Raw genomic sequence first — 26,776 nt, 5'->3', positions numbered from 1 at the left:
AAACAAAAAAAGGCAGGGGTTGCAATCCTAGTCTCTGATAAAACAGACTTTAAACCAACAAAGATCAAAAGAGACAAAGAAGGCCATTACATAATGGTAAAGGGATCAATTCAACAAGAAGAGCTAACTATCCTAAATATATATGCACCCAATACAGGAGCACGCAGATTCATAAAGCAAGTCCTGAGTGACCTACAAAGAGACTTAGACTCCCACACAATAATAATGGGAGACTTTAACACCCCACTGTCAACATTAGACAGATCAACGAGACAGAAAGTTAACAAGGATGCGCAGGAATTGAACTCAGCTCTGTACCAAGCGGACCTAATAGACATCTACAGAACTCTGCACCCCAAATCAACAGAATATACATTTTTTTCAGCACCACACCACACCTATTCCAAAATTGACCACATAGTTGGAAGTAAAGCTATCCTCAGCAAATGTAAAAGATCAGAAATTATAACAAACTGTCTCTCAGACCACAGTGCAATCAAACTAGAACTCAGGATTAAGAAACTCACTCAAAACTGCTCAACTACATGGAAACTGAACAACCTGCTCCTGAATGACTACTGGGTACATAACGAAATGAAGGCAGAAATAAAGATGTTCTTTCAAACCAATGAGAACAAAGACACAACATACCAGAATCTCTGGGACATTCAAAGCAGTGTGTAGAGGGAAATTTATAGCACTAAATGCCCACAAGAGAAAGCAGGAAAGATCCAAAATTGACACCCTAACATCACAATTAAAAGAACTAGAAAAGAAAGAGCAAACACATTCAAAAGCTAGCAGAAGGCAAGAAATAACTAAAATCAGAGCAGAACTGAAGGAAATAGAGACACAAAAAACCCTTCAAAAAATTAATGAATCCAGGAGCTGGTTTTTTGAAAGGTTCAACAAAATTGATAGACCGCTAGCAAGACTAATAAAGAAGAAAAGAGAGAAGAATCAAATAGACGCAATAAAAAATGATAAAGGAGGTATCACCACCGATCCCACAGAAATACAAACTACCATCAGAGAATACTACAAACAGCTCTACGCAAATCAACTAGAAAATCTAGAAGAAATGGATAAATTCCTCGACACATACACCCTCCCAAGACTAAACCAGGAAGAAGTTGAATCTCTGAATAGACCAATAACAGGCTCTGAAATTGTGGCAATAATCAATAGCTTACCAACCAAAAAGAGTCCAGGACCAGATGGATTCACAGCCGAATTCTACCAGAGGTACAAGGAGGAATTGGTACCATTCCTTCTGAAATGATTCCAGTCAATAGAAAAAGAGGGAATCCTCCCTAACTCATTTTATGAGGCCAGCATCATCCTGAAACCAAAGCTGGGCAGAGACACAACCAAAAAAGAGAATTTTAGACCAATATCCTTGATGAACATTGATTCAAAAATCCTCAATAAAATACTGGCAAACCGAATCCAGCAGCACATCAAAAAGCTTATCCACCATGATCAAGTGGTCTTCATCCCTGGGATGCAAGGCTGGTTCAATATATGCAAATCAATAAATGTAATCCAGTATATAAACAGAACCAAAGACAAAAACCACATGATTATCTCAATAGATGCAGAAAAGGCCTTTGACAAAATTCAACAACACTTCATGCTAAAAACTCTCAATAAATTAGGAATTGATGGGACGTATCTCAAAATAATAAGAGCTATCTATGACAAACCCACAGCCAATATCATACTGAATGGGCAAAAACTGGAAGCATTCCCTTTGAAAACTGGCACAAGACAGGGATGCCCTCTCTCACCACTCCTATTCAACATAGTGTTGGAAGTTCTGGCCAGGGCAATTAGGCAGGAGAAGGAAATAAAGGGTATTCAATTAGGAGAAAAGGAAGTCAAATTGTCCCTGTTTGCAGATGACATGATTGTATATCTAGAAAAACCCATTGTCTCAGCCCAAAATCTCAAGCTGATAAGCAACTTCAGCAAAGTCTCAGGATACAAAATCAATGTACAAAAATCACGAGCATTCTTATACACCAATAGCAGACAAACAGAGAGCCAAATCATGAGTGAACTCCCATTCACAATTGCTTCAAAGAGAATAAAATACCTAGGAATCCAACTTACAAGGGACGTGAAGGACCTCTTCAAGGAGAACTACAAACCACTGCTCAATGAAATAAAAGAGGATACAAAGAAATGGAAGAACATTCCATGCTCATGGGTAGGAAGAATCAATATCGTGAAAATGGCCATACTGCCCAAGGCAGTTTATAGATTCAATGCCATTCCCATCAAGCTACCAATAACTTTCTTCACAGAATTGGAAAAAACTACTTTAAAGTTCATATGGAACCAAGAAAGAGCCCGCATCACCAAGTCAATCCTAAACCAAAAGAACAAAGCTGGAGGCATCACGCTACCTGACTTCAAACAATACTACAAGGCTACAGTAACCAAAACAGCATGGTACTGGTACCAAAACAGAGATATAGATCAATGGAACAGAACAGAGCCCTCAGAAATAATGCCACATATCTACAACTATCTGATCTTTGACAAACCTGACAAAAACAAGCAATGGGGAAAGGATTCCCTATTTAATAAACGGTGCTGGGAAAACTGGCTAGCCATATGCAGAAAGCTGAAACTGGATCCCTTCCTTACACCTTATACAAAAATTAATTCAAGATGGATTAAAGACTTAAACGTTAGACCTAAAACCATAAAAAGCCTAGAAGAAAACCTAGGCATTACCATTCAGGAAATAGGCATGGGCAAGGACTTCATGTCTAAAACACCAAACGCAATGGCAACAAAAGCCAAAATTGACAAATGGGATCTAATGAAACTAAAGAGCTTCTGCACAGCAAAAGAAACTACCATCAGAGTGAACAGGCAACCTACAAAATGGGAGAAAATTTTCGCAACCTACTCATCTGACAAAGGGCTAATATCCAGAATCTACAATGAACTCAAACAAATTTACAAGAAAAAAACAAACAACCCCATCAAAAAGTGGGCAAAGGACATGAACAGACACTTCTCAAAAGAAGACATTTATGCAGCCAAAACACACATGAAAAAATGCTCATCATGACTGGACATCAGAGAAATGCAAATCAAAACCACAATGAGATACCATCTCACACCAGTTAGAATGGCAATCATTAAAAAGTCAGGAAACAACGGGTGCTGGAGAGGATGTGGAGAAATAGGAACACTTTTACACTGTTGGTGGGACTGTAAACTAGTTCAACCATTGTGGAAGTCAGTGTGGCGATTCCTCAGGGATCTAGAACTAGAAATACCATTTGACCCAGCCATCCCATTACTGGGTATATACCCAAAGGACTATAAATCATGCTGCTATAAAGACACATGCACACGTATGTTTATTGCGGCACTATTCACAATAGCAAAGACTTGGAACCAACCCAAAAGTCCAACAATGATAGACTGGATGAAGAAAATGTGGCACATATACACCATGGAATACTATGCAGCCATAAAAAATGATGAGTTCATGTCCTTTGTAGGGACATGGATGAAATTGGAAATCATCATTCTCAGTAAACTATCACAAGCACAAAAAACCAAACACCGCATATTCTCACTCATAGGTTGGAATTGAACAATGAGAACACATGGACACAGGAAGGGGAACATCACACTCTGGGGACTGTTGTGAGGTGGGGGGAGGGGGGAGGGATAGCATTAGGAGATATACCTAATGCTAAATGACGAGTTAATGGGTGCAGCACACCAGCATGGCACATGTATACATATGTAACTAACCTGCACATTGTGCACATGTACCCTAAAACTTAAAGTATAATAATAATTAAATAAAATTTTTAAAAAAAGAATCCAATTAAAAATGGGCAAAAGATCTGAATAGATATTTCTAAAAAGAAGACATACAAATGGCAAACAGTATAGGAAAAGGTGCTCAACATCAATGATCATCAGAGAAATGCAAATCAAAACTACAATGAGATATCATTTCAACCCTGTTAGAATGGCTTTTATCCAAAAGATGGGCAACAACAAATGCTGGTGAGGATGTGGAGAAAAGAGAACCCTCATACATTGTTGGTGGGAATGTAAATTAGTACAACCACTATGGAGAATAGTTTTGAGGTTTCTCAGAAACTAAAAACGGAGGTACCATATGATCCAGCAATCCCACTGCTGAGTATATATCCATGAGAAAGGAAATCACTGTATTGAAGAGATACCTGCACTCCCATGTTTATTGCAGCACTATTGACAATAGCCAAGATTTGGAAGCAACAGAAGAATGAATAAAGAAAATGTGGTATGGAGTTCTCACAATGGAGAACTATTCAGCCATGAAAAAGAATAAGCTCCTCTCCTTTGCAACAACATGGATAGAACAGGAGGTTGTTATGTTAAGTGAAATAAGCCAGGCACAGAAAGACAAATTTCTCATGTTCTCACTTATTTGTGGGAGCCAAAAATTAAAACAATTGAACTTCAGGAGATAGAGAGTAGATAGATGGTTACTAGAAGCTGGTAAGGGTAGTTGGGGGTGGGGGTGAAAGAGAAGTGGGGATGGCTAATGGGGGCAAAAAAAAAAAGTTAGAAAGGAAGAATAAGGCCTAGTATCTGATAGCTTAATAGGTGACTATAGTCAATAATTATTTAATTGTACATTTAAAAATAATTAAAGAATATCACTTGTTTGTTTATAACACAAAGGATAAATGCTTGAAGCAATGTGTATCCCATTTACCCGGATATGATTATTATGCATTGCAAGCCTGTATCGAAATATTTCATGTACCCCATAAATATATATACCTACTATGTACCCACAAAAATTAAAAATAATTTAAAAAATTTAAAATAAAAATAAATGAAGTAAAATCTGCTTGAAAAATAAAAATTTCACTTTTAACACTGGCTTTAATGTGAAATGGGTTGGAATTATTCAAGAGACCAACTTAAAAAAAGAACTGTGTGAACCTGAACAAGTAGTATATGAAAGGAAAAGCTTTATATGGGAAAATACGTTCAACTTGATTAACAATCAAAGGTATGCTAAACAAAACATACACGTTTTTGCTCATCTAACTAGAAATGAGTTGTTTTTTTGTTTTTTGTTTTTTTTTTTGAGATGGAGTCTTGCTCTGTCACCCAGGCTGGAGTACAGTGGCGTGATCTTGGCTCACTGCTACCTCCGCCTCACGGGTTCAAGCGATTCTCCTGTCTCAGCCTCCTGAGTAGCTGGGATTACAGGCACGTGCCACCACACCCAGCAAATTTTTGTGTTTTTAGTAGAGATGGGGTTTCACCATCTTGGCCAGGCTGGTCTTGAACTCCTGACTTCGTGATCCACCCATCTTGGCCTCCCAAGGTGCTGGAATTATAGGCATGAGCCACCGCACCCAGACAAAAACGAGTTGTTAAAATGTATACTTGATGTCAGTGTAGGATGTAGGGAAATCTGCTAGTCATTCACTACTGGTAGGAGACGTTGAAAGCAAATTTGAGAATCTGTATTAACAGTGGAAACTATGCATAATCTCTGACTCAGCAATTCTACTTGTGACCCTAAGGATAAAATTAGTAGTATTCAAGAAGATTTGATAATAGCGAAAACTTGAAAAATAAATAACAAGGTAGCTCTTGAATATGATATCTTTACTCAACAGAATACCCTGCAGCCATTAACAAGGTGCTGGAGAAAGAGGTTTGCATATGTGCAAAAAAGCCAGTTACACAATGACTTGTATAATATAATCACAGTTTTGTGGAATTCTATACACCTAGAAAAGAATTGAGAGAGGGGTGAACAGTGGTTATCTCAGAGTGGGGTGGAGTGGACACAAGGCTAGCAGGATGGCATGCAGTTGAGAGTCAGGGGATGGGACAGACTTGGATGCATATCCTGACTGCCACTGTGGGAACTGCAGCAACTTGCTCACAGAGTCCTTATCTGTAAAATGGGGATAATGCTTCTTCTTAGGGTTTGTTAAAGGATGAAAAGAGATGATGTTGATAAAATACATAGCACAATATCTGGTACAAATGAATACTAACTGATAGATTTGTAGATTTTTAAATCTGCAATTACCAATTTTCTACAATGAACACATTACTTTTGTAGTGAAAGTCATTTCAAAAAATGCGAACACATACAGAATTCTAATTAATGATATACATGCTTAAGTGAAAGCAGAGAAGGGAAATACACGATGTCCACAACTTACTTTGAAATGCATCAAAATATAAGATGGATTGGTGGTGGGTATACAGAAATTTACTACAAAATTCTTTCAACTTTGCTATATGTTTGAAAATATAATACAATGTTGGGAAGAAGGCAGAAAAAAAGAGAATGCCCTTGTTTTTAGGAAATACACAGTAAAGTAAAAGTTGATTATCCAAAATCCAAAAATCCAAAATCCGAAATGCTCCCAAATCTGAAACTTTTGGAGCACCTACATGATGCCACACTTGACCTCATGTGACAGGCCACAGTGAAAATGAAATAAAAATTGTTTCATGCACAAATTATTAAAAATATAAAATTACCTTCAGGTATGTATAAAAGGTATATATGAAACATTTGAATGTCTTATTTGGACTCAGCTCCCATTCCCAAGATATTTCATGATATATATGCAAATATTCCAAAATTTAAAAAAAATCCAAACTCTAAAACACTTCTGTTCCCAAGCATTTTGGATACAGGATAATCAACCTTATTTTAGAGCTAAAGGACCATGGTTTATATAACTGCTTAAAATGATTCAGAAAAAAAATTGTGTGTGTATAAAGACAGAGAGAACAACAAAGCAAATGTGGTAAATGTTCACGTTTAGGGACTCTGGGTAGAGGATTTATGGGGATTCTTTGCACTTTTCTTGCAACTTTTCTGTTAGTCTGAAATAATGTCAAAATAAAATGTTTAAAAAAGGTGTGAAGTTAAAAACAAACGTGTGAATCTAAGGTCAGTTCTTACTCTGCCTGTCACAACCTGGGCTGGGACCTAACACCTCCAGGAAATCAATGCTATTAAGATATTCCCTATATGGCCACGTGTGGTGGCTCACACCAGTAATCCCAGCACTTTGGGAGGCTGAGGCGGGAGGATCACTTGAGGTCAGAAGTTCGAGATCAGTCTGGCCAACATGGTGAAACCCTGTTTCTACTAAAAATACAAAATTTGGGAGGCTGAGGTGGGCAGATCATGAAGTCAGGAGATCGAGACCATCCTGGCTAACACGGTGAAACCCTGTCTCTACTAAAAATACAAAAAATTAGCCAGGCGTGGTGGCGGGCATCTGTAGTCCCAGCTACTCGGGAGGCTGAGGCAGGAGAATGGTGTGAACCCGGGAGGTGGAGCTTGCAGTGAGCTGAGATCACGCCATTGCACTCCAGCCTGGGTGACAGAGCGAGACTCTGTCTCAAAAAATAAAAATAAAAATACAAAAATTAGCTGGGCACGGTGGCAGGCACCTGTAATCCCAGCCACTCAGGAGAGTGAGGCAGGAGAATCGTTTGAACCTGGGAGGTGGAGGTTGCAGTGAGCCAAGATCGTGCCACTGCACTCCAGCCTGGATGATAGAGTGAGATCTGTCTCAAAAAAAAAAAAAAAAAAAAAAAAAAAGGATAACAGTCTCTATAAATTAGACCATGGAGAGAGATCTTGGAAGGCAGCTCATCAAAAGTCTACCAACCTACACATCATCCTGTGTATGTACTGAAGACCATATATAGTCCCAGGATGAGAACTCTAGAGGCAAATAAAGGGTACGATTCCTGTCCTCAGGCTGTTGTTGCATCTTAGAGGGGGACTTTGGTGCTTGTCGGCTGTCTGCCTTCCCTACTACACACACGAGCTCCTCACAGGCAATGCTTAATCCAACCAGCATCTAGCTTGCATGTGGCACTTCATTCTTATTATTCAAATGAAGGAATGGCTGGTGAATGACAGGTGGGAATGAAGGCATGATGGGTATGAGATATGATAAACTATTCTAATAGAGGGTCTATACCCTTTTCCACAATCAAATCTCATACTACCCAGTGGTCCAAACTACAGGCCGGAGGCAGGAGCTCGGAGAAATGGGAGAGACTGTGGTTCCCCCTTCCCATCTTGGGAGACAGCAAAACCTCTATTATGCAATTCCAAGGGTCAAGGACGTCCTGCTCCAAGGGTTCTATTCAACAAACTTTTAAAGTGGCTGCTGGGAGGTGGTTTGCGTTTATAGAAGTTGGAGTATTTAGAAGGGAGGAGATACAATAGAATGGAACATGTAAATTTCCAACAATTTGCTAATGTTTAGAAAACACAGCTTGAGATTTCACGTAACCTGGCCAGAAGGCGAAGCAGACAAATATTTAGTGAGCCACTACTAGGGACTGAGGTCCTGATCCAAGAGGAATGAATAAAAATAACTACCAGGAGCTGTGCTGCCTTTACAGAAGAAACTAGAGACTGCTTGCCCAACATTACAGACAGTACTGAATCTATAGTTGAAAAAGGACTAGAAGATAAACTCTTTGACAGCTCAATCTTTTTTTTTTTTTGGCAGAACCATTTCCTACTCTTTTGGGTAGTCTTTGAAAACTCACGGGACAAATTTTTCTGATGTGTTTACTTTTCTCCTACAGAGACTAAGCTTCTGTTATTTTGGAGAACTTGAAAGATTATATGCAGACAGCCGGGCGCAGTGGCTCATGCCTGTAATCCCAGCACTTTGGGAGGCCAAGGCGGGCGGATCACGAGGTCAGGAGATCGAGACCATCCTGGCTAACATGGTGAAACTCATCTCTACTAAAAATAATAAAAAAAAAAATTAGCCAGGCGCAGTGGCAGGCGCCTGTAGTCTCAGCTACTCGGGAGGCTAAGGCAGGAGAATGGCGTGAACCCGGGAGGCGGAGCTTGCAGTGAGTCAAGATCATGCCACTGCACTCCATCCTGGGTGACTGAGCGAGACTCTGTCTCAAAAAAAAAAAAAAAAAAAAAAAGGTTATATGCAGACTTTTGTTATCAGCACCATCAAATAGTCCATTTCATGCATTCTCAATAGCCAGTGCGCTGGGATAGAAGTGTTAGTATGGCCTAGAGCTGGCTTTGATGGGATATTTGCGTGCAGGGAAGTGCTCATAGGTCTTCACCCTAGAAAAGGCTCCCTGGTCAAAATAGGTTTGGGAACAACAGAAATTAAAGATGAACAAATTCATGGTTATGAGAAGGAACTGTTTCACTCTGTTTAACCCAATTATTTCCCTACATTATTGGGCTACAGAACTTTTTTTCTCATAGCAAACTTATTAACAACCAACAGATCTCATGTTTTGTAGAATACTTCTGAAAAATCTACTATCAAAATGACAGTCCTAATCATCACTGGAGTTTTACTCTTCAAACTAATTAAGCTATATGGCGTTTGGGTGAACTTAGCCAGGTAAAGTCTGTGCCCAGGTATAAGAAATCCACCTCCTCGGGGCCGGGCGTGGTGGCTCACACCTGTAACCCCAGCGCTTTGGGAGGCCGAAGCAGGCAGATCACCTGAGGTCAGGAGTTCAAGACCAGCCTGGCCAACATGGTGAAACCTCATCTCTACTAAAAATACAAAAAATTAGTTGGGTGTGGTGGCGGGTGCTTGTAATCCCAGCTACTCGAGAGGCTGAGGCAGGAGAATCGCTTGAACCTGGGAGGTGGAGGTTACAGTGAGCCTAGATCTTGCCATTGCACTCCAGCCTGGGCAACAAGAGCAAAACTCCATCTCAAAATAAAATAAAATAAAATAAAAATAAAGAAATTCACCTCCTACCTCCTAGCCATAACGCCATCACCAATGGCATGGACGTGGTGAAGTTGTTTAATCTCTCCCTTTTTTTTTTTTTTTTTGAGACAGGGTCTAACTCTGTCACCCAGGCTGGAGCACAGTGGCATCATCTCAGCTCACTGCAACCTCTGCCTCCCAGGCTCATGCAATCCTCCCACCTCAGCCTCCTGAGTAGCTGCAACTACAGGCACACGCCACCACGTCTGGCTATTTTTATTTATTTATTTATTTTGGTAGAGATGGGATTTTGTCTTGTTGCCCAGGCTGTAATCCCTTGAGTCCTCAGTTTCTTTATCTGCAAAACAAGTTTGTGAATCAAAGCTCTCTTTCAAATTTAACAATCTAAACGATAAAGTGGGAAAAAAGGGGAACTTCCACTCATTGACTTGATTTCCTTGTTGTTGTCACATCAAATCCTGAGAATTATGGGGAAGGCATGCTTCAATACATCCGTGCTGCACATGGGACACCACACTCAGTGGTTTGTGAACTAGCTCTTCGAAATACCACCCTCTGGGTCCTACATCCACACTCACCCCAGGCCATGATCTTGACTGAATGATAAAAGGCCTAGTTCTCTGTCTTATTCCCTCAGCTCTGCAGCTCTTTTGGAAATGCCTCTTCAGCCTCTGCCAGGAGGAACTGTGAGATGGGGACAGAACGTAACAGCAAAGTCCCTGAGAGGGATGAGGGTCTCAGACCAGGGAGACTCCTGATGGAGAAAGTGACCCCCTTCTTCACTGGGAATGGGCTGAGAGAGGTGCGCTGCCAGGCAGGAGGGCACAGTGGTTTTCAGAGCACTGGCGGCAACCCTGGGGCTCCTGGTGTTCATACATTTTAAAGAAAACTATGTAAAAAAAATAAGTTCCCAGGAGCCAAAGAAATCAGCCTCTGAGGGTAGAATGTCTGGGTTAAAATTGGTGTTTCTCAGTGACAGGTGTCCCTGAACCCTCTGGAATCATATCACTAGAAGGGCTGCCTCTCTAGCCTTTACCAAGGCTGGGCTTGCTGGCCCTGTGCACCTGAGAGGTGCTTCCACTGTAGGAATGCTGAGGAATAGGCCAGGGCCTGGTCCTAGGACTTTCTTGCTGCTGGGTTCACAGGATCTTTGATATCCATGTTGAATGTGGAAACACATTCAATGTGGTTTTTTCGTTGTTATTACAACATAGTGATGATGTCACTCCTTTTTTCCCTCCTGTAGTCTTTACGATAGCATATCACAGTCATTTTCATAGACTGAAAAACGTTTCATGTGGCCCTTTCCTCTATTCAAGATCTGATACTATTTTTTCCCCCATCTAGTAATTAGCCTGCTATCCTTAAGACAGGTGTGTGACGAATGCTCACAGCTGTGTGCAACATCGCTGACTTCACAATGGCTCCACTGGGTCTTGGTATGCACCAGGCACTGTGCTAGTTTCTGGGGATATGATGGCACCCGGGTGCTCCCTGGGAGAGTGTATAGTCGTGTGTGTGTGTGTGTGTGTGTGTGTGTGTGTGTGTGTGAGAGAGAGATTGATTCTGGTGAAGCCGGATGGCATTTAGATGAACATTCAGGAAGACTGATCACACCACACCAGCAGTTCAGCAGAGTGGTTAAGCAAGTGACTTAGGATCAGAGTAGTCAGCAATTCCACCTACACCGCTTACTAGCTTTTTGACTTCTAGGCAAGTTTCTTCCCCTCTGTGAGTTTCAGTGGCCTAATCTGCAACACGCAAACGATGATAGTTACAGTTTATGAGGATTGTTTTGAACATTAAGATAAGGATGCATAGCGCTTGCTATAATGTCTGGCATACAGCCAGTACTTAATCACAATAAGCAGTTAGCCACTGAGTGTTTTCTATGTGTCAAGGACTGTTTTGGGGACTTTCATCTTTCATGTATTAACTCATTTCAACTTTAAAACAACCCTTTAAGGTGGGAATCAGTATTTTATAGGTAACTAAATGGGAGGTTATATAACTTGCTTGCCCAAGGTTGTAAAAGTTGAAAGTAGGACAGTGAAGTTATTATTAATGTTGTTATTGCTTTTATTATTATAATATTTCTGGCATCCATCCTAGTAAGTTTATTTTATTTTATTTTATTTTTTTGAGTCCGCTGGATTATGCAAGAAGCAGTTTGTGCTTCCATAGCTTTTGCAAGAGAGAGCTGGATTCTCTAGATTTGGGCTGAATTTTATAGGTGCAGTTGCATCAATTCACCAGCAGATGGCAGGATATAGCAGTTATTTTACTCATCTCAAGAGAAGGACTTGGTAAAAGAAAGGCCTCAAGACCAGGCGCGGTGGCTCACACCTGTAATCCCAGCACTTTGCGAGGCCAAGGCGGGTGGATCATTTTAAGTCAGGAGTTCGAGACCAGTTTGGCCAACATGGTGATACCCTGTCTCTACTAAAAATACAAAAATTAGCTGGGTGTGGTGGTGCACCTGTAGTCCAACTACTTGGGAGGTTGAGGAAGGAGAATCACTTGAACCCAGGAGGCAGAGGTTGCAGTGAGCCAAGATTGTGCCATTGCACTCCAGCCTGGCCAATGGAGCAAGGCTCCGTCTCAAAAAAAAAAAAATAAAATAATAATAAAAAGCCTCAGAAACAAGAATTATGGGCTGGGCATGGTGGCTTGTGCCTATAATCCCAGCATTTGGGAGGCTGAGGTGGGTGGGTCAGGGGAGGTCGGGAGTTTGAGACCAGCCTGGCCAACATGGTGAAACCTTGTCTCTTCTGAAAATACAAAAATTAGCCAGGTGTGGTGATGTGCGCCTGTAATCCCAGCTACTCAGGAAGCTGAGGCGGGAGAATTACTTGAACCTGGGAGGTGGAGGTGGTAGTGAGCAAGATCAGGCTACTGCACTCCAGCCTGGGTGATGGAGTAAGACTGTGTCTCAAAAAGCAAAAAACAAACAAACAAACAAAAAAAGAACAAAGAAAAGAAACAAAAATTATGGCCCAAGAAGTGTAGGTGCTTTGCTATGCGGCAAGGTTACGGAGTAGGTGATGTGGTATTTTAGATGGTTACTGTATTAGTCAGGGTTCTCCAGAGGGAAAGAACTAATAGGATAGACATATATGTAAAGGGGAGTTAATATTAAGTGTTAACTCCTACCATCACAAGGTCCCACAATAGCCCATCTGCAAGCTGAGAAGCAAGGAGAGCCAGTCCGAGTTCCAAAACTGAAGAACGTGGAGTCCGATATTTGAGGCAGGAAGTGTCCAGCACGGGAGAAGGATGTAGGCTGGGAGGCTAGGCTAGTCTCACCTTTTGACGTTTTTCTGCCTGCTTTATATTTGCTGGCAGCTGATTAGATGGTGCCCACCCAGATTAAGGGTGGGTCTGCCTTCCCCAGCCCACTGACTCAAATGTTAATCTCCTTTGGCAGCACCCGCACACACACACCCAGGACCAATACTTTGCATCCTTCAATCCCATCAAGTTGACACTCAGTATTAACCACCACGGTTACTGTCACCTTTAAGCCTGATGAGACCCGGGCTTCCTCTAGCACTGGCTAGACATGGGGTTTATTCTGGTCTGGCCAAGCAACGGTGAGGTCAAAAGGCTCCTGAAATTCTACAGAGGCCTCTTCACACAATCACTGCACATCAGAACTCCATCTGGGTTGGTCTCTGCCCACTGTACATTTGGACAACTCTGTGGAAGAGCCTGGGGGAGGAAGGTGTCCATGGGGTCAAGGGGGTCCTGTTCCTTCCCCCAGATTAGACCCGGTGCTGCTCCTCCTCCGTGGCTGACCTTGCGCTTCTCCCAGATTCAGAAGCTGCCTGTGGTGTGAGCCAATCTCAGAGCCCCGCCTTCTGCATGAGGGTACATGGCCATGAGCTGGGAGGGAAAGGTAAGCCACAAAATAAATATGGCCCCATGAGAAGGTTTTGGGGGGAGAAGCCCATTATTTGATATCTAAAATTAACTCAGAATATCATGGGTGAAAAGGCAACATTTGCATGAATGACTAGAATGAAATGGAAGGCACGCAGAGATGTCAAGTTCTGCCAGTAGCTTGTGGTCATCCTCTCCACACTCCCCAGCCTCCCAGATCCTCCTGTACCCTCGTGGGGAAAAAGTTTGAGAAGCTATGTTCCTATTCTCTGGACTGTAAATTCCTGGAAGTAGGCTCCTGTTTGGAGCAGACAAGATGTAGTTCATTAATGAATAAAGATTTGTGTGTGTGTGTGTACGTGTGTGTACGGGGTGGAATTCTGTAGACGGATAGGAGCACAGGGCACTGGGTCATGAGGAATCCATCTGGCTCTGAGTGGGGCCTGACAGCCTGTGTTTCTAACAAGCTCAGCATCAATCATTACTAAAGGATCTGCTGAAAAATGTCAGACACCGGGCTGGGCACAGTGGCTCGCACCTTTAATCTCAGCACTTTGGGAGGCCGAGGCAGGTGGATCACCTGAGGTCAGGAGTTCGAGACCAGCCTGGCTGACCTGGTGAAACCCCATCTCTACTAAAAATACAAAAATTAGCTGGGCATGGTGGCAGACACCTGTAATCTCAGTTACTTGGGAAGCTGAGACAGGAGAATCACTTGAATCCAAGAGGTGGAGGTTGAAGTGAGCCAAGATTGTACCACTGCACTGCAGCCTGGGCAGTAAGAGTGAGACTCCATCTCAAAAAAAAAAAAAAAAAAAAAAGTCAGACACCCCTGGCATCAGTGCATGGTCACTTTCATTTTTTATGGCTGCATTACCAGAAGTACTGGTCACGGTCCTATGAGGATCACATGACTTAAACATGTGACAGGGCTGGCAATGTGTGTCTTGCAAATAGTAGGTGCTTAGGAAATGTTGGCCATTTGCATATTCATGGCAATTGTCTGTGAGAATATTCATTTTTTTTTTCTTTTTTTTTTTTTGATACAGAGTCTCACTCTTGTCACCCAGGCTGGAGTTCAATGGCGCCATCTTGGCTCACTGCAACCTCCGTCTCCCGGGTCCAAGTGATTCTCCTGCCTCAGCCTCCTGACTAGCTGGGATTACAGGTGCCTGCCACCACGCCCAGCTAATTTTTTGTATTTTTAGTAGAGACAGGGTTTCACTATGTTGGCCAGGCTGGTCTCGACCTCCTGATCTCAGGTGATCCACCCGTCCCAGGCTCCCAAAGCGCTGGGATTACAGCACTGGGACTGTGAGCCCCGGTCCCTGGCTCAGAATATTCTTTAACCATTGGGCGCTAGTTCCATTTAGACACTGTGTAGAAATGGGCAATGTTTTGACCAAATCTTCCCTGGAAACACATGGGAACTGGGGTGTGTCTCCATTACAGGGAATGTCTCTGACTTTGCTAAGTAGCCGTATATGGGAGATGGCAGACATCTGGAAGAAACTTGAAGCATTTGGACAAAATTAAGTTCTAAAAATGCTGAGGAAGTTTTAGAGGTGGCCATGTGGAGAGGAGTTTATATAATATAGTCTGGTAAGGCTACAAATAGATTTTAAAGGAAGCACAGCTCAGGGCCACCTGCTTGGAATAAACTAGTTCAGGGTAATTCCCAGAATCTTACAGTACCCGCTGTGGACTGAATTGTGTCTTCCCCTAAATTCACATGTTGAAACCCTAACTCATTGTGAGTGTAATTAGAGATAGGGCTTTCTGGAGGTAATTAAGGTTAAATGAGGTCATCAGGGTGGGGTCCTAACATAAGAGGATTGGTGGCCTTATGAGAAGAGGAGAGAGTATTCCCTCCTGAGCAACCTCGGGAAGATTAGAAAAGGCTTGTGTGTGAAAGTGAATGGTGCTGGTGGGTCCAGAGCACACTGAGGAGAGGCCACGTGAGGACACAGTGAGAAGGCAGCATCTGCAAGCTGGAAAGGGCTCTCCCAGGAATCGAATTTGCTGACTCCTTGATCTTGGACCTCCTGGCCTCCAGGACTCTGAGAAAATACATTTCTTTTGTTTAAGCCACCCAGTCTAGAGTATTTTGTTATGGTAGCCTTAGCAGAGTGATACAGGGTTCTGATTTGAAAGAATCTTAGAAGTTATCCCACCCAACTATTTTATTTTATAAATGTGCTTCCAGACTCAAGACTCGAAGCAAGAACTGGTCGGAAGACAAGAAAAAACCTACAATTTGTCCCTTACTTGTAGATGAACCTACATGTGCAGAGTTGGAACCCAATATTCCTTTAAAGTACAGTAAAAATAGGTTTTGCACTTGGAAAGACTGAGCACGGTTTAGATGCCTTAAACAACCCCCTACTAGGGGTAAGACACTCTGCTAATTGCTAAGACTCTAAGAGATAGAAGATCTCTGCTGTTTGTTAAATGACTCACCAACCATTCAGGCAACAGATATTTCCTGAGCACCTATTATGTGCCAAGTACCAAACTTGATTCCAGGGATGTAGAAAGAGTTTACTGTCCAGGAAAGGAGACAGGTATATAGATACATGACTAATATAGTGTCATAAGTACTAGATTCAAATATGTCATATAACATGCTATATAGGACAAGTAGCTCCAGAGTAACTGTAGGAAGATTAGAAAAGGCTTGTGGGCAAAGGTAGGCAGACAGTGGTTCTGGTAGATTTCCAGAGCACATTCCAGGAGAACAATGTGCACTCCCATTGCCCTGTCCTCAAACAGCATCATCTCTTTCGTACCTGGATTACTGACTGCAACATCGCCTTACTATCACCTATACGTGCTAGTGTCTCTGGCTAATATATTTGCCACAAAGGAGTCATGATCTTTTTAGGCCATGAATCTGGATCATTATCACTTCCCTGCCTAAAACTTTTCAGAGGTATCTCATGCTGTCAGGATATCTAGTAGCATGCAATAATGAAGATGATTAAAATATCAAATGTTCAGAGTCCTTCTTATGTACCTGGTGTTCATCGATATGCTTTTCATATACACTTGGTTCTCATTATTTGTGCATTCTGTATTTGTGAATTCACCGACTTACTAATGTTAATTTGTAACCCCCAAATCAATACTCATGGTGCTTCTCTGGCCGTTCCTGGGCATGTGCAGAGTGGCAAAATGTTTTGAGTCATTAGATGCTTATGTTTCTAGCTGAGCTCAAACAAGATGGCACTGTGCCATATTGTAAATGGGTATCTTCTCATGGCCCCATTGTTTGCATTTTGTGCTTTTTGTTGGTGATGTCACTGTTAAAAATGGCCCCAGGAATAGTGCTGACGTGTTGTCTAGTGGTCCTAGGTGCAAGAATGCTGTGATGTGCCTTACAGAGAAAATGTGTGTGTTAGATAAGCTTTGTTCAGAAATGAGTCATAGTGCTGTTAGCCCTGAGCTCAGTGTTAATGAATTAACAATACATATGCAAATAAAGTGCTTTAACAACTGAAACACACATAAAACAACGTTATATATTGATCAGTTGATGAAAATATTGTGACCAGAGGCTTGTAGGAACCTAACCCCATATTTCCCTTGAGAGCAATGGTGCAGTATTCACTAACTCCTTGTTTGAAGTGACTTTCTATAACATAACTACAGTGAATTATGATTGTCGACTGCAGCAACTCACTTAAAATTAATAAGAAACTTATACAATAATAGATGAAGTCTTTTCTATTGCATGCACAGCTTTCTGGTGCATTGTCTCCCCTTTCTTTCCCTGGCCACATTGGCCTTCTTTCAAGTCTTTAAAATTTATGTTTTGTTCCTGATCTCAAGGATCTTGTCATAGACTATTTCCTTTGCCTTCTCACCCCACCCCATCTAAACCAGCCAGTTTAAAACCCTGTTATTCCACCTCATGTCACCTTTCACTTTACATTCTTACCACAACTTACAGTTTTATTTAATTCATTTTTTGACTTCTTTCCTGCCTTCTCAACTATTCAACTCATGAGGGTGGAGCCTGCAAGTTGCCTGCAAGTCTTAACTCTGCTTGTTTGCTCTTAGGCAGAGGAGGATGAGCATATGAGGAGGATTGGGAAGAATGCTCAGAGAGGGAGGAGGGAATTGGGCTTTATTATCAAGAAGCAGGAGAGGAGACAGTCTTCCATCAAAGAGTGTCAGCTGCCTCAGAGATAAGGAAAGGATGGAACAGTGCACCTGAATTTCATATCAAGGAGGTTGTTGGTGGGAAATGCAGGAAGGTTGTAGAGCAATGGAGGTGCATGCTGGGGTGCAGCAGGTTAAGGAATGCATGGGGCATATGAAAAGGAGGAGAGAGAACTCTTATGGAGTTTGGCTGAGATGGAAAAGATGAAGGGAATAGTCACAGTGGACAAGGATATAGGATTATAGGATAGTTTTGTAGCAGGTGAAAGATAAATACCTTTTATAAGCCAAGGAGGAAAAAAATAGTTGAAAGAAATTGAGAATAGTAGAAAGAATGGGGGAAAATCTAGGATCAAGTCAAGATCACTAGTGAAGAGATACACCTTAGAAAGACGTAGAATATATACTTTTCCCTTGGAGCCTAGAGGGAAAGAGGCAAGGGTGATTTTAAGTGGAGACAGTTCTAGATGCAGGGCGGGAAGCTGGAGGACTGTAAGCTGTGAGTTTCTTGATGTAGGGGGCAAGGTGTCTGCTGGAAGGGCTAGATGTGAAAGCTCCAAGTGACAAGGTTTGGAATGGTTTGTTGTGGAGGGGAAGAGCAACCACTGAAAGGCAGCTGAGCAGTGCTGAGGGTTGGCCTCAGCTGGCCACCAAAAATCTGAGTGATGCCAATGCATGTAGTTCTGGCATTCTTTCCCTCTCCCAGCAGTGCCCAGAGATCAAGGTAAAGGCCCATAGAATGTGGGTTACTACCCTGGTCCCAGGTTGAGGTATAAGGCAACAGAGCTTGGGTCTTGAGAGTGCTGGCAAGCGTGGCTAAAGCAATGGACCTGGAGCCTGCACTAAATGGTTAGGGCTGTGTGGTCAAGAGGTTGGCTAAGGAAGAAGAAAGAGTCCTGCAGGGTGAGGATCCTAATGAGGTTAGGGGGAACAAAAGCAAGACCAGTGACCTGGCATCCTTGAGCATGAGAATTTGGAGCCATAAGAGATGGTGGCATTGGCACATTAGCGTCTACAATGAAGGACATGGTCCAGGATGTGGCCATGGAAAGTGAAATGTAGTGGAAGTGAGGATGACTAGAGTGTAGAAAGTCAGAAAGGCTTTGGGCCTATGGTATTGAATGATCTGGAGCCACTGGGAAGTCCCCAGATAAAGACAACAAGCAGGGAAAAGGACAGAATAGGCCAATGGCATGAACCTCAAAGGAAGATAAGGTTTGCAGATAGGAGGCAGCTTGACCATCTAGAATTTGCAAAGGGGAACAAGAATAATGCATGCACCACTTTCAGGAGACACAGAGTGAGGGGACCAGGCTAGTTCCACTGGAGTAAAATATATAGAAGATTATATTGCAAGTTCGGACAAAGATGGAAATGGTAAAGGGCTTGGGAAGGAGACTCAGAGAGAAATAAAGAGAAGGAAGGTCTGTATTCACAGTACCTGGGTCCTAAAACAGGAGAGTATACTGGAATCATCTTGAGGGCTAGTCATTATCCCAGAGCCTCTGATTTAGTGGGTCTGAGATGGGGCCTCAGAAACTGAATTTCTAACAAGTTCCCAGGTGAAGCTGATGCCGTAGGTCCTGGGACCACACGCTGAGAGCCACTGTTCTTTGGCATAGACATTATGGGAGAAGCTTGAAATTGCCTGGGGACGGCGGGGATAGTTTAACTGGAAATCTTTTCAGTGTGGAGACTTGGTTGAACCATGCATTATCACACTCGTTTTAGAATTGTATCTCAAAAAAACAAACATAAAAAGGAAACAGCAATTCTACTCGAACCTGAGTGAGCCAGAAAGAAAGAGACTTTGGGGACTTCTCTGTCTACTGGCTTTAAGGTTTTCGGTAATAAAAACTGTAGCAGAAGACCAAATGATAGAAAATTTAATGGAAAGTGAAGAGAATAGATTTTCTCACCAAAGCATGGAAAGATAAAATAAAATAGCTTACCTGTTGTGGATATTGTCTGTTAGGTTTCTCTGGAAGTTTAACTTCTCTTCCTGCAACAACAAAAAAGTTGAACATTGAGATCTGTGGGTTGCCTTCTTTTCACAGCCAGGTATTATCGTGAGTGTGACGGCAGGAAGCGTTTCCTAAGGGGCACTGGGCAGTAATGTGGGGAAGGAGTTCCTGGCTTGGAACAGTTTGCCCAGGAAGGCAAGGGGTTTCACATTTATCAGGCTGGGGTTTGCAGCCCAGCTCCTGACACTCAGCAATCAACTCACAGCTAACCACAATTTCAGTCTGTAAAATAATATTATAGTGAGATTTCAATGGAACATCATATAAACTGTTGATCACACACTGGAAATGTTAGAGTTGCCCAATAACCAAAAGCCATCTACTATGGACTGAATGTCTGTGCCCCCTGCAAATTCATATGTTGAAACCAAGCCCCAGTGTGATGGTATTAGGAGGTGGGGCCCTCTGGGGATAAAATTAGTGCCATTATAAAAGAGATCCCAGAGAGCTGCCTTGCCCCTTCTGCCTTATGAAGTTATAGCGAACGATGGTTATCTATGAAGCAGGTTGTCACCAGACGCCAAATCTGCTGGCACCTTGATCTTGAACTTTCCAGCCCCCACACCTCTGAGAAATTTCTGTTGTTTATAAACCACCCACTTTCTGGTATTTTCTTACAGCAGTCTGAATGGACTAAGACATTCTAGTTGTTATTACTGTCGATAAACATTACATGACAATGTGCCTCTTCTCTGATGGACAAGTTTTGACTAAGCGAAAAATCCCACAAAAAAACAAAACAACAACAAAAAACAAGCAAAGTTGAATGAATAAATGTGTGGTATTTCAATAAAATACACGATTTAGAAAATATCTTTGTTTATGATGTACAGAACTTAAGAAAGCAAAACAAATGTCCAGATTTTTATTCACTTCTCCATGATTATTAGAATAATTTACTACATATGGACACATCATTTTCAAGAAAGGCTCTTATTCCACTCTCAAGTAGACTATATATCGAGATAATGAGCTCTGTCTTATGATATTGGAATGGTTTTACATCCTTTCAGTGATTCAATTTTATATTCTCGTCAGCGAAATCTTTTCACTTGGTTTTTTTTTAAATTGTTCAGTAACTCCTTAAGCTCTGATACATTGCTCAAACATTGTCCCATGATTATTCTATTATTCTTATTTTTTATCATAGTATTCACATTCAATTTAAATATTACTTCATAAGGAAGACATGAGAAACGCAAGTCCATGCCTGCAGGGAGATAACCCTCTAGCAGGGAAAAGCAAGGAGGCGAGAAGAGCTTACAATGAACTACAATATCATTCAGAGTACAAACAATGCCATCAAGGGGACACCAACAAAATCCTGAGGTGGTTCAGGTAGGGAAGAGAGTGTAACTGGGAGGCTTCCAGAAGCTGACAGCACCTGAGCCAGGCACTGAATCAGAGAGGAATCATATCAGATGAAAAACTAATAAAGGGGCTGGGTGTGGTGGCTCATGCCTATAATCCCAGCACTTTAGGGGGCTGAGGCGGGTGGATCACCTGAGGTCAGGAGTTCGAGACCAGCCTGGCCAACATGGTGAAACCCCGTCTCTACTAAAAATACAAAAAATTAACTGGTGTGGTGGCAGGTGCCTGTAATCCCAGCTACACAGGAGGCTGAGGCAGGAGAATCGCTTGAACCTCGGGGACAGAGGTTGCAGTGAGCCGAGATGGTGCCACTGCATTCCAGCCTGGGCAACAAGAGTGAAACTCTGTCTCAAAAAAACAAAAAAACAAAACAAAACAAAACAAAAAAAAAGAAAAAGAAAATAAAAAAGAAAAACTAATAGTGAGCAGGTGTGTCGGGAGGGTGTTTTAGGCAAGGGGAATGTGACAGAGATAAGGCAGAAAGAATGGAGTATTATTTAGTCAACAAAGAATTCTGAACTCCTACTGTGTGACAAGCCCTATGCTATGCACAGGAAACTGCAGATTTTAGGTAACAAAAACTGTAGTGAAAAACTGTTAGAAAATTTAATGAAATGTGGAAAGAATAGGGTGGGATGCCAGGTGGTGCGTCCTACAGAATGACAGCCTGATGGGAGCAGTAAATATTCTGGATTGCTTGATGTTTAACGAGGAGACTCAGGGGGAACAAGGATTTCCATGGAGTATTAAGAGTCACCCTAGGGAGTGAGATGTGGAGAGGGAAGAAGGCAGAACCATATGATTTGAACATCTACATCTATGGGGTGAAGGGTTCTGGGTGAAAGGAACAGACAAGCAGCAGTAGAAAAGGTTTGAGGTACAGGGCTCTACAGTGCCTCAGATGAAGAGAACAGCTACCAGCCCAACAGCATCAAATGCTGTGCAGAGGATCGAGACCATTTTAAAAACTGGATCTTTATCTTGACTTTGATTATACTGTATTCCCTGTAGAACAAATCCAAAATCCACCTCTCAAGCCACACCCTTTGTCTCCTAAGCACCAGACCCACATTTTGCATGTGGATGATGCAGCATTTCTGAAGAGAAGACCTTAGCAGTCAGTTCCTCCACAACCATTTTCGGGAAGATAAAGAAACCAGACGGCATGAATCTTAGTTACTTATCCAGGGCCATGCAAGGAATCGGTGGGGAGGAGCCAGGACTTGTTTCCTGGCCTCCTGTCTCAGAGTGTCCTCTATGAATTGATAACGTCACATAATTCTTGTTTTTGTTTTGAACAAAGTACCCAACTGTCTGTTAGAAGCTACTCTCAGATGTCTGCACACTCAGTAAGCTGTTACTGAGTGCCTAAGAAGTGCCATGTAGAGTGCTAAGCACTGAGAGTATAAAAGGGGAACAGAACGCCCTACTTGCCCTACCATGCAACTTACCAGGTGGTTGGTAGACAGATCAAAACCAGTGGTAAGTGCTTCCTAGGAAACCAACTGGATGTGGCAATTTGGAGTTATAGGTGAGAATCCACTTAGAGTGAGGGTTGGACACTTTGAGAGGGTAGCATTTAAACTGGGATCTAAAAGATGAGATGGAGCCAGCTATGTAATGAAAAGCTCTCATTAAACCACTGCGCTGTTAAAAAACTTTAAGTGGTTCTGTATTGCTTACCAAATCTTAAATATCCTCAGCTATGCATTCAAGGCCTTCTACAATATAACATCCATGGCCTTCCTAGTTTATCTGGGCCATTCCTCCAGCTACTTTCTATTTCCAGCCAAACTAGACTTTTCATTATTCTTTAATGCCAATGCTTCTACACCTTTGCATATATTACTTTCCCCAGTTGGCATACCTCCTTACCAATCAATAGTCTGCAAAATTCTATTTATCCTTCAAAACTCATTTCACACACCACTTTCTCCAGGAAGACTTTGAAAAATTCCAAAATAAAGGTAATTACTCTATTTAAAATATTTCTAGGCCGGGTGTGGTGGCTCACACCTGTAATCCCAGCACTTTGGGAAGCTGAGGTGGGTGGATCACCTGAGGTCAGAAGTTCGAGACCAGCCTGACCAACATGGTGAAACCTTGTCTCTACTAAGAGTACAAAAATTAGCCGGGCATGGTGGCACACGCCTGTAGTCCCAGCTACTCAGGAGGCTGAGGAGCAGAATTGCTTGAACCTGGATGCGGAGGGTGCAGTGAGCTGACTGCACCACTGCACTCCAGCTTGGGTGACAGAGGAAGACTCTGCCTCTAAATAAATAAATAAATAAATAAATAAATAAATAAATAAATATTTCTAAAGGATCTTTAAGCTCTTTGTATTAGTCCATTTTCATACTGCTATGAAGAAATTCCTGAGACTGGGTAATTTATAAAGAAAAAGAGGTTTAATGGACTCACAGTTCCACGTGGCTGGGGAGGCCTCACAATCATGGCGGATGGTGAAGCAAAAGCAAAGGCACATCTTACATGTCAGGAGGCAGGGCAGTGTGTGCAGGGGAACTGCCCTTTATAAAACCATCAGATCTCATGAGATTTATTCACTATCACGAGAATACCATGGGAAAAACCCACCCCCATGATTCAATTACCTCCCACAACACGTGGGGATTATGGTAGCTACAATTCAAGATGAGATTTGGGTGGGGACACAGCCAAACTATATCACTCTATCAAGGTGGATAGCTCTGATCACTTTCCATCTTGGATTATAGTACATAATTAACTTATACAATGTTCCCTCTATCAGACTATAAACCCTCAGTAGAGAAGGCCATGGTTTCATCAATGTTTATCTGCACATTATGCCCCTTGGCACAGTGCCTTGCATATAGGTGGTACCTTGCATGTTTTAAAAAATTTGACTTAAAAATATCATTGGCAATTTAAAGATGCCTAATACCAATGTATAATATTGTAACACAACAATGCTCACATTTTATCGATTCTAAAATGTACATGTATTCATTTACCTTTTAACATATCTGGAATTGGAATGTATCTCACAATCATTGGCACATCATGGTTACATTGGCAGCATTATTTTCTATCTTTGTGTTACATAAGTAATGGTACATGTTACAATCAATGTCATCTAATATTTAACGAAAGTGCCATTTAATCCTATCTTATAGTTTATTTCAGCAATACATTATGCAAAAATTTTACAAACAATACCCTATATCAAACAAGTGTCTACTCTGTGCACAGTTATACAAAGAAGTCCTTCTAAGATGAAACTAAGAACATCCAGGGATAAAGTAAGAAGTTTATGAACTCCAAGAACTATAAAGATCAGGTGTCAAAATAACAATAACCATGAAATAAGATGCATCAAAGAAGTTATAATTTTTCCCAGAATGACTTTTTGAAGTAATAAATCTTTTCAAAAATAAATATTTTTTGGTATACTGCTGGTGCCTGGAAAATATGTGTTTCCATACATGGATACAAGTATAAATAACTCATTTGTTGGGCAAGCTAGCACTGGCATGACACTGGCTTGTCCATGGCGAAGACCTGATGCCTGGTACAGCCAATCAGCACTAAGCGTTGTGGGAGTTTGGGAGAAGATGTAATCCCACTGCAACGATGCTGCCGGGAGAGGCTTTATGGAAAAATGAGGCCATGAGAGATAGGTAGAAATTAATTAGGCAGAGAGGACAGTTTTAGTAAAAGCAAAAAGGTAGAAAAGAACACGACTTGTATGAAAGACAATGGAGTGACCCATGTTGGATTTTGGGGTCACAAGGTGGATATGGCATATGTGGCCAGGTTACTGAAAGTAGGTCCAGAAGACCAAATATGACATGATTGGCAAACAAATTAGGTTCTGAAGTGGCGAACGACAAGATGGAAGCAATATATTAGAAAGCATGACCTACCAGTAGTAAGCAGAGAAAATGAAAAGGGTTGGGTACAGAAAGACTTGCTAAGAGTTTACCCTTTGAATTTAATGACGAGATAAAAAAAAAAGCCTGGCGTGTGGTGGCATCAAAGGGAATCCACAGGAAGGAGCAAATTTGGAAGTGATTTTTTTTAAGACTTCTTGGATTTTTGAGTTAATTTCTACTGCCCCTGGTTTCTCTTAGCACATTGGTTTATATGTTTATTACACATAGCATTGTACAAGAGTTATGTAGCCTCACTAGCTCTTTCCTTATGCATAAAATGACAATGATAATAGTACTGTAGCAGGATGAGCTGCAGGCAAAACCTCTCAGACACCGAATTTTAGAAGGAAGGGCTTTATTCAGCTGGGAGCATTGACAAGCTACTGTCTTAAAATCCGAGGTCCCTGAGTGCACAATTTCTGTCCCTTTTAAGGGCTCGCAACACTAAAGATTTTACATGAAAGGGTCGTGATTTGTTGAGCAATCTAGGGGATACATGACAGGGGTTTCATACACCGGTAGTCAGAGTGAAACAGAACAGAGCAGGAAGTTTCACAATATTCTTCCATACAATGCCTGAAATCTATGGGTAACATCAGGTTCTAAGTCGTGAGTTGATTTTTAACTACTAGGTTTAGGCCAGGCAGGCCCAGGCCTGGTTTTGGGCCTGGCCCCAGGGTGCCTGTCTTTGATTTCACTTCCTTGTTTTTTTTATTAAAACAGGTACTGAGTATAAAACAATATAAAACAATATGAGAGGGTCTCTCTCTTCCCTCATTTCCCCCTTTTGAGACTCTCACTTTTTATTAGTGGGAGTTCTCATTCTTATTTTTGCTACTTATGTCTTTTTGTGCAATAGATTGATAGTGATTTATATAGTACACTTGTGCTGAAGCATTTTGGCGAATTAAGGTAGCGATGAAGCTTTTTATCATTTGAAGAAGTACAGGTAGTAAACAAGGGAGCAGTAAGCAGGTTTCTATTACTATTATAAGTCCTATTATAAGAGTTTTAAATTTTTCTAGTGCTGGAAACCACCTTCTAAACATGGCTTAAAGGGTTGAATCCGTGCTACACTTGGACGGGCACATGTGCCAGTTTTGTCATATTTCTAACTATGTCTTTGACTACTTGCCTTTAATTATCTATGTGTAGACCGTAATTAGTAAGGTTAAATTTCCTATAGACCTCTCTTTCAGCTGCTAGCAAGTAGTAAAGAGCCAATCTATTTTGATAGATAGCATTTCTTATCTGAGTTTTTTTTGCCAGGCCAGAATAGTCAGGCTTGACCGGTTTTATTAGTGATGCTTTCCAAAAGAGCTTGCAACCGTATGATTCTGTTGAGCATGTAAATGGGGGTCCAGTATCCCCATGAGCCATCTTGTGTCTAAGTGGCAGGCCTATAGTATTGTATAATTTTTTTAGGGGGCCCTTTATCATCTTTTTAATTACCTATGGCTATGCTTCATTTTTCATGGGAAGCACAGACAGGGAAGCCCAGGAGTTTGCCTGTTTTTATGGGCAGTAAAAAGAAAGATGGTTTAATGGTGCCAATTACACAGCTACCTGTCCACTGATCAGGCAGCTTAGCATAGGCTCTATGTCCACATATCCAGTATAACCCGGTGGGGGCTGTCCAGTCCCG

The 26,776-nt window shown here is 41.7% G+C and overlaps 1 protein-coding gene across 3 annotated transcripts in view; it reads right to left on the bottom strand.

The window, feature by feature from the left end:
- C3H4orf19 (chromosome 3 C4orf19 homolog) overlaps positions 1-26,776 on the bottom strand; it is a 140,324-nt gene that overhangs the window by 17,525 nt on the left and 96,023 nt on the right. For all 3 annotated transcript variants that reach the window (XM_054553817.2, XM_054553818.2, XM_024246266.3), the window contains exon 2: positions 19,775-19,824. In XM_054553817.2, coding sequence (XP_054409792.2) covers positions 19,775-19,824 — 50 coding nt within the window. The remainder of the gene's footprint in view (positions 1-19,774; positions 19,825-26,776) is intronic.

This window comes from Pongo abelii, chromosome 3, assembly GCF_028885655.2.
Source record: "Pongo abelii isolate AG06213 chromosome 3, NHGRI_mPonAbe1-v2.0_pri, whole genome shotgun sequence".
Classification (NCBI taxonomy): domain Eukaryota; kingdom Metazoa; phylum Chordata; class Mammalia; order Primates; family Hominidae; genus Pongo; species Pongo abelii.
The sequence above is the reverse complement of the archived record's forward strand: the minus strand, read 5'-3'. Positions and strand labels throughout refer to the sequence as shown.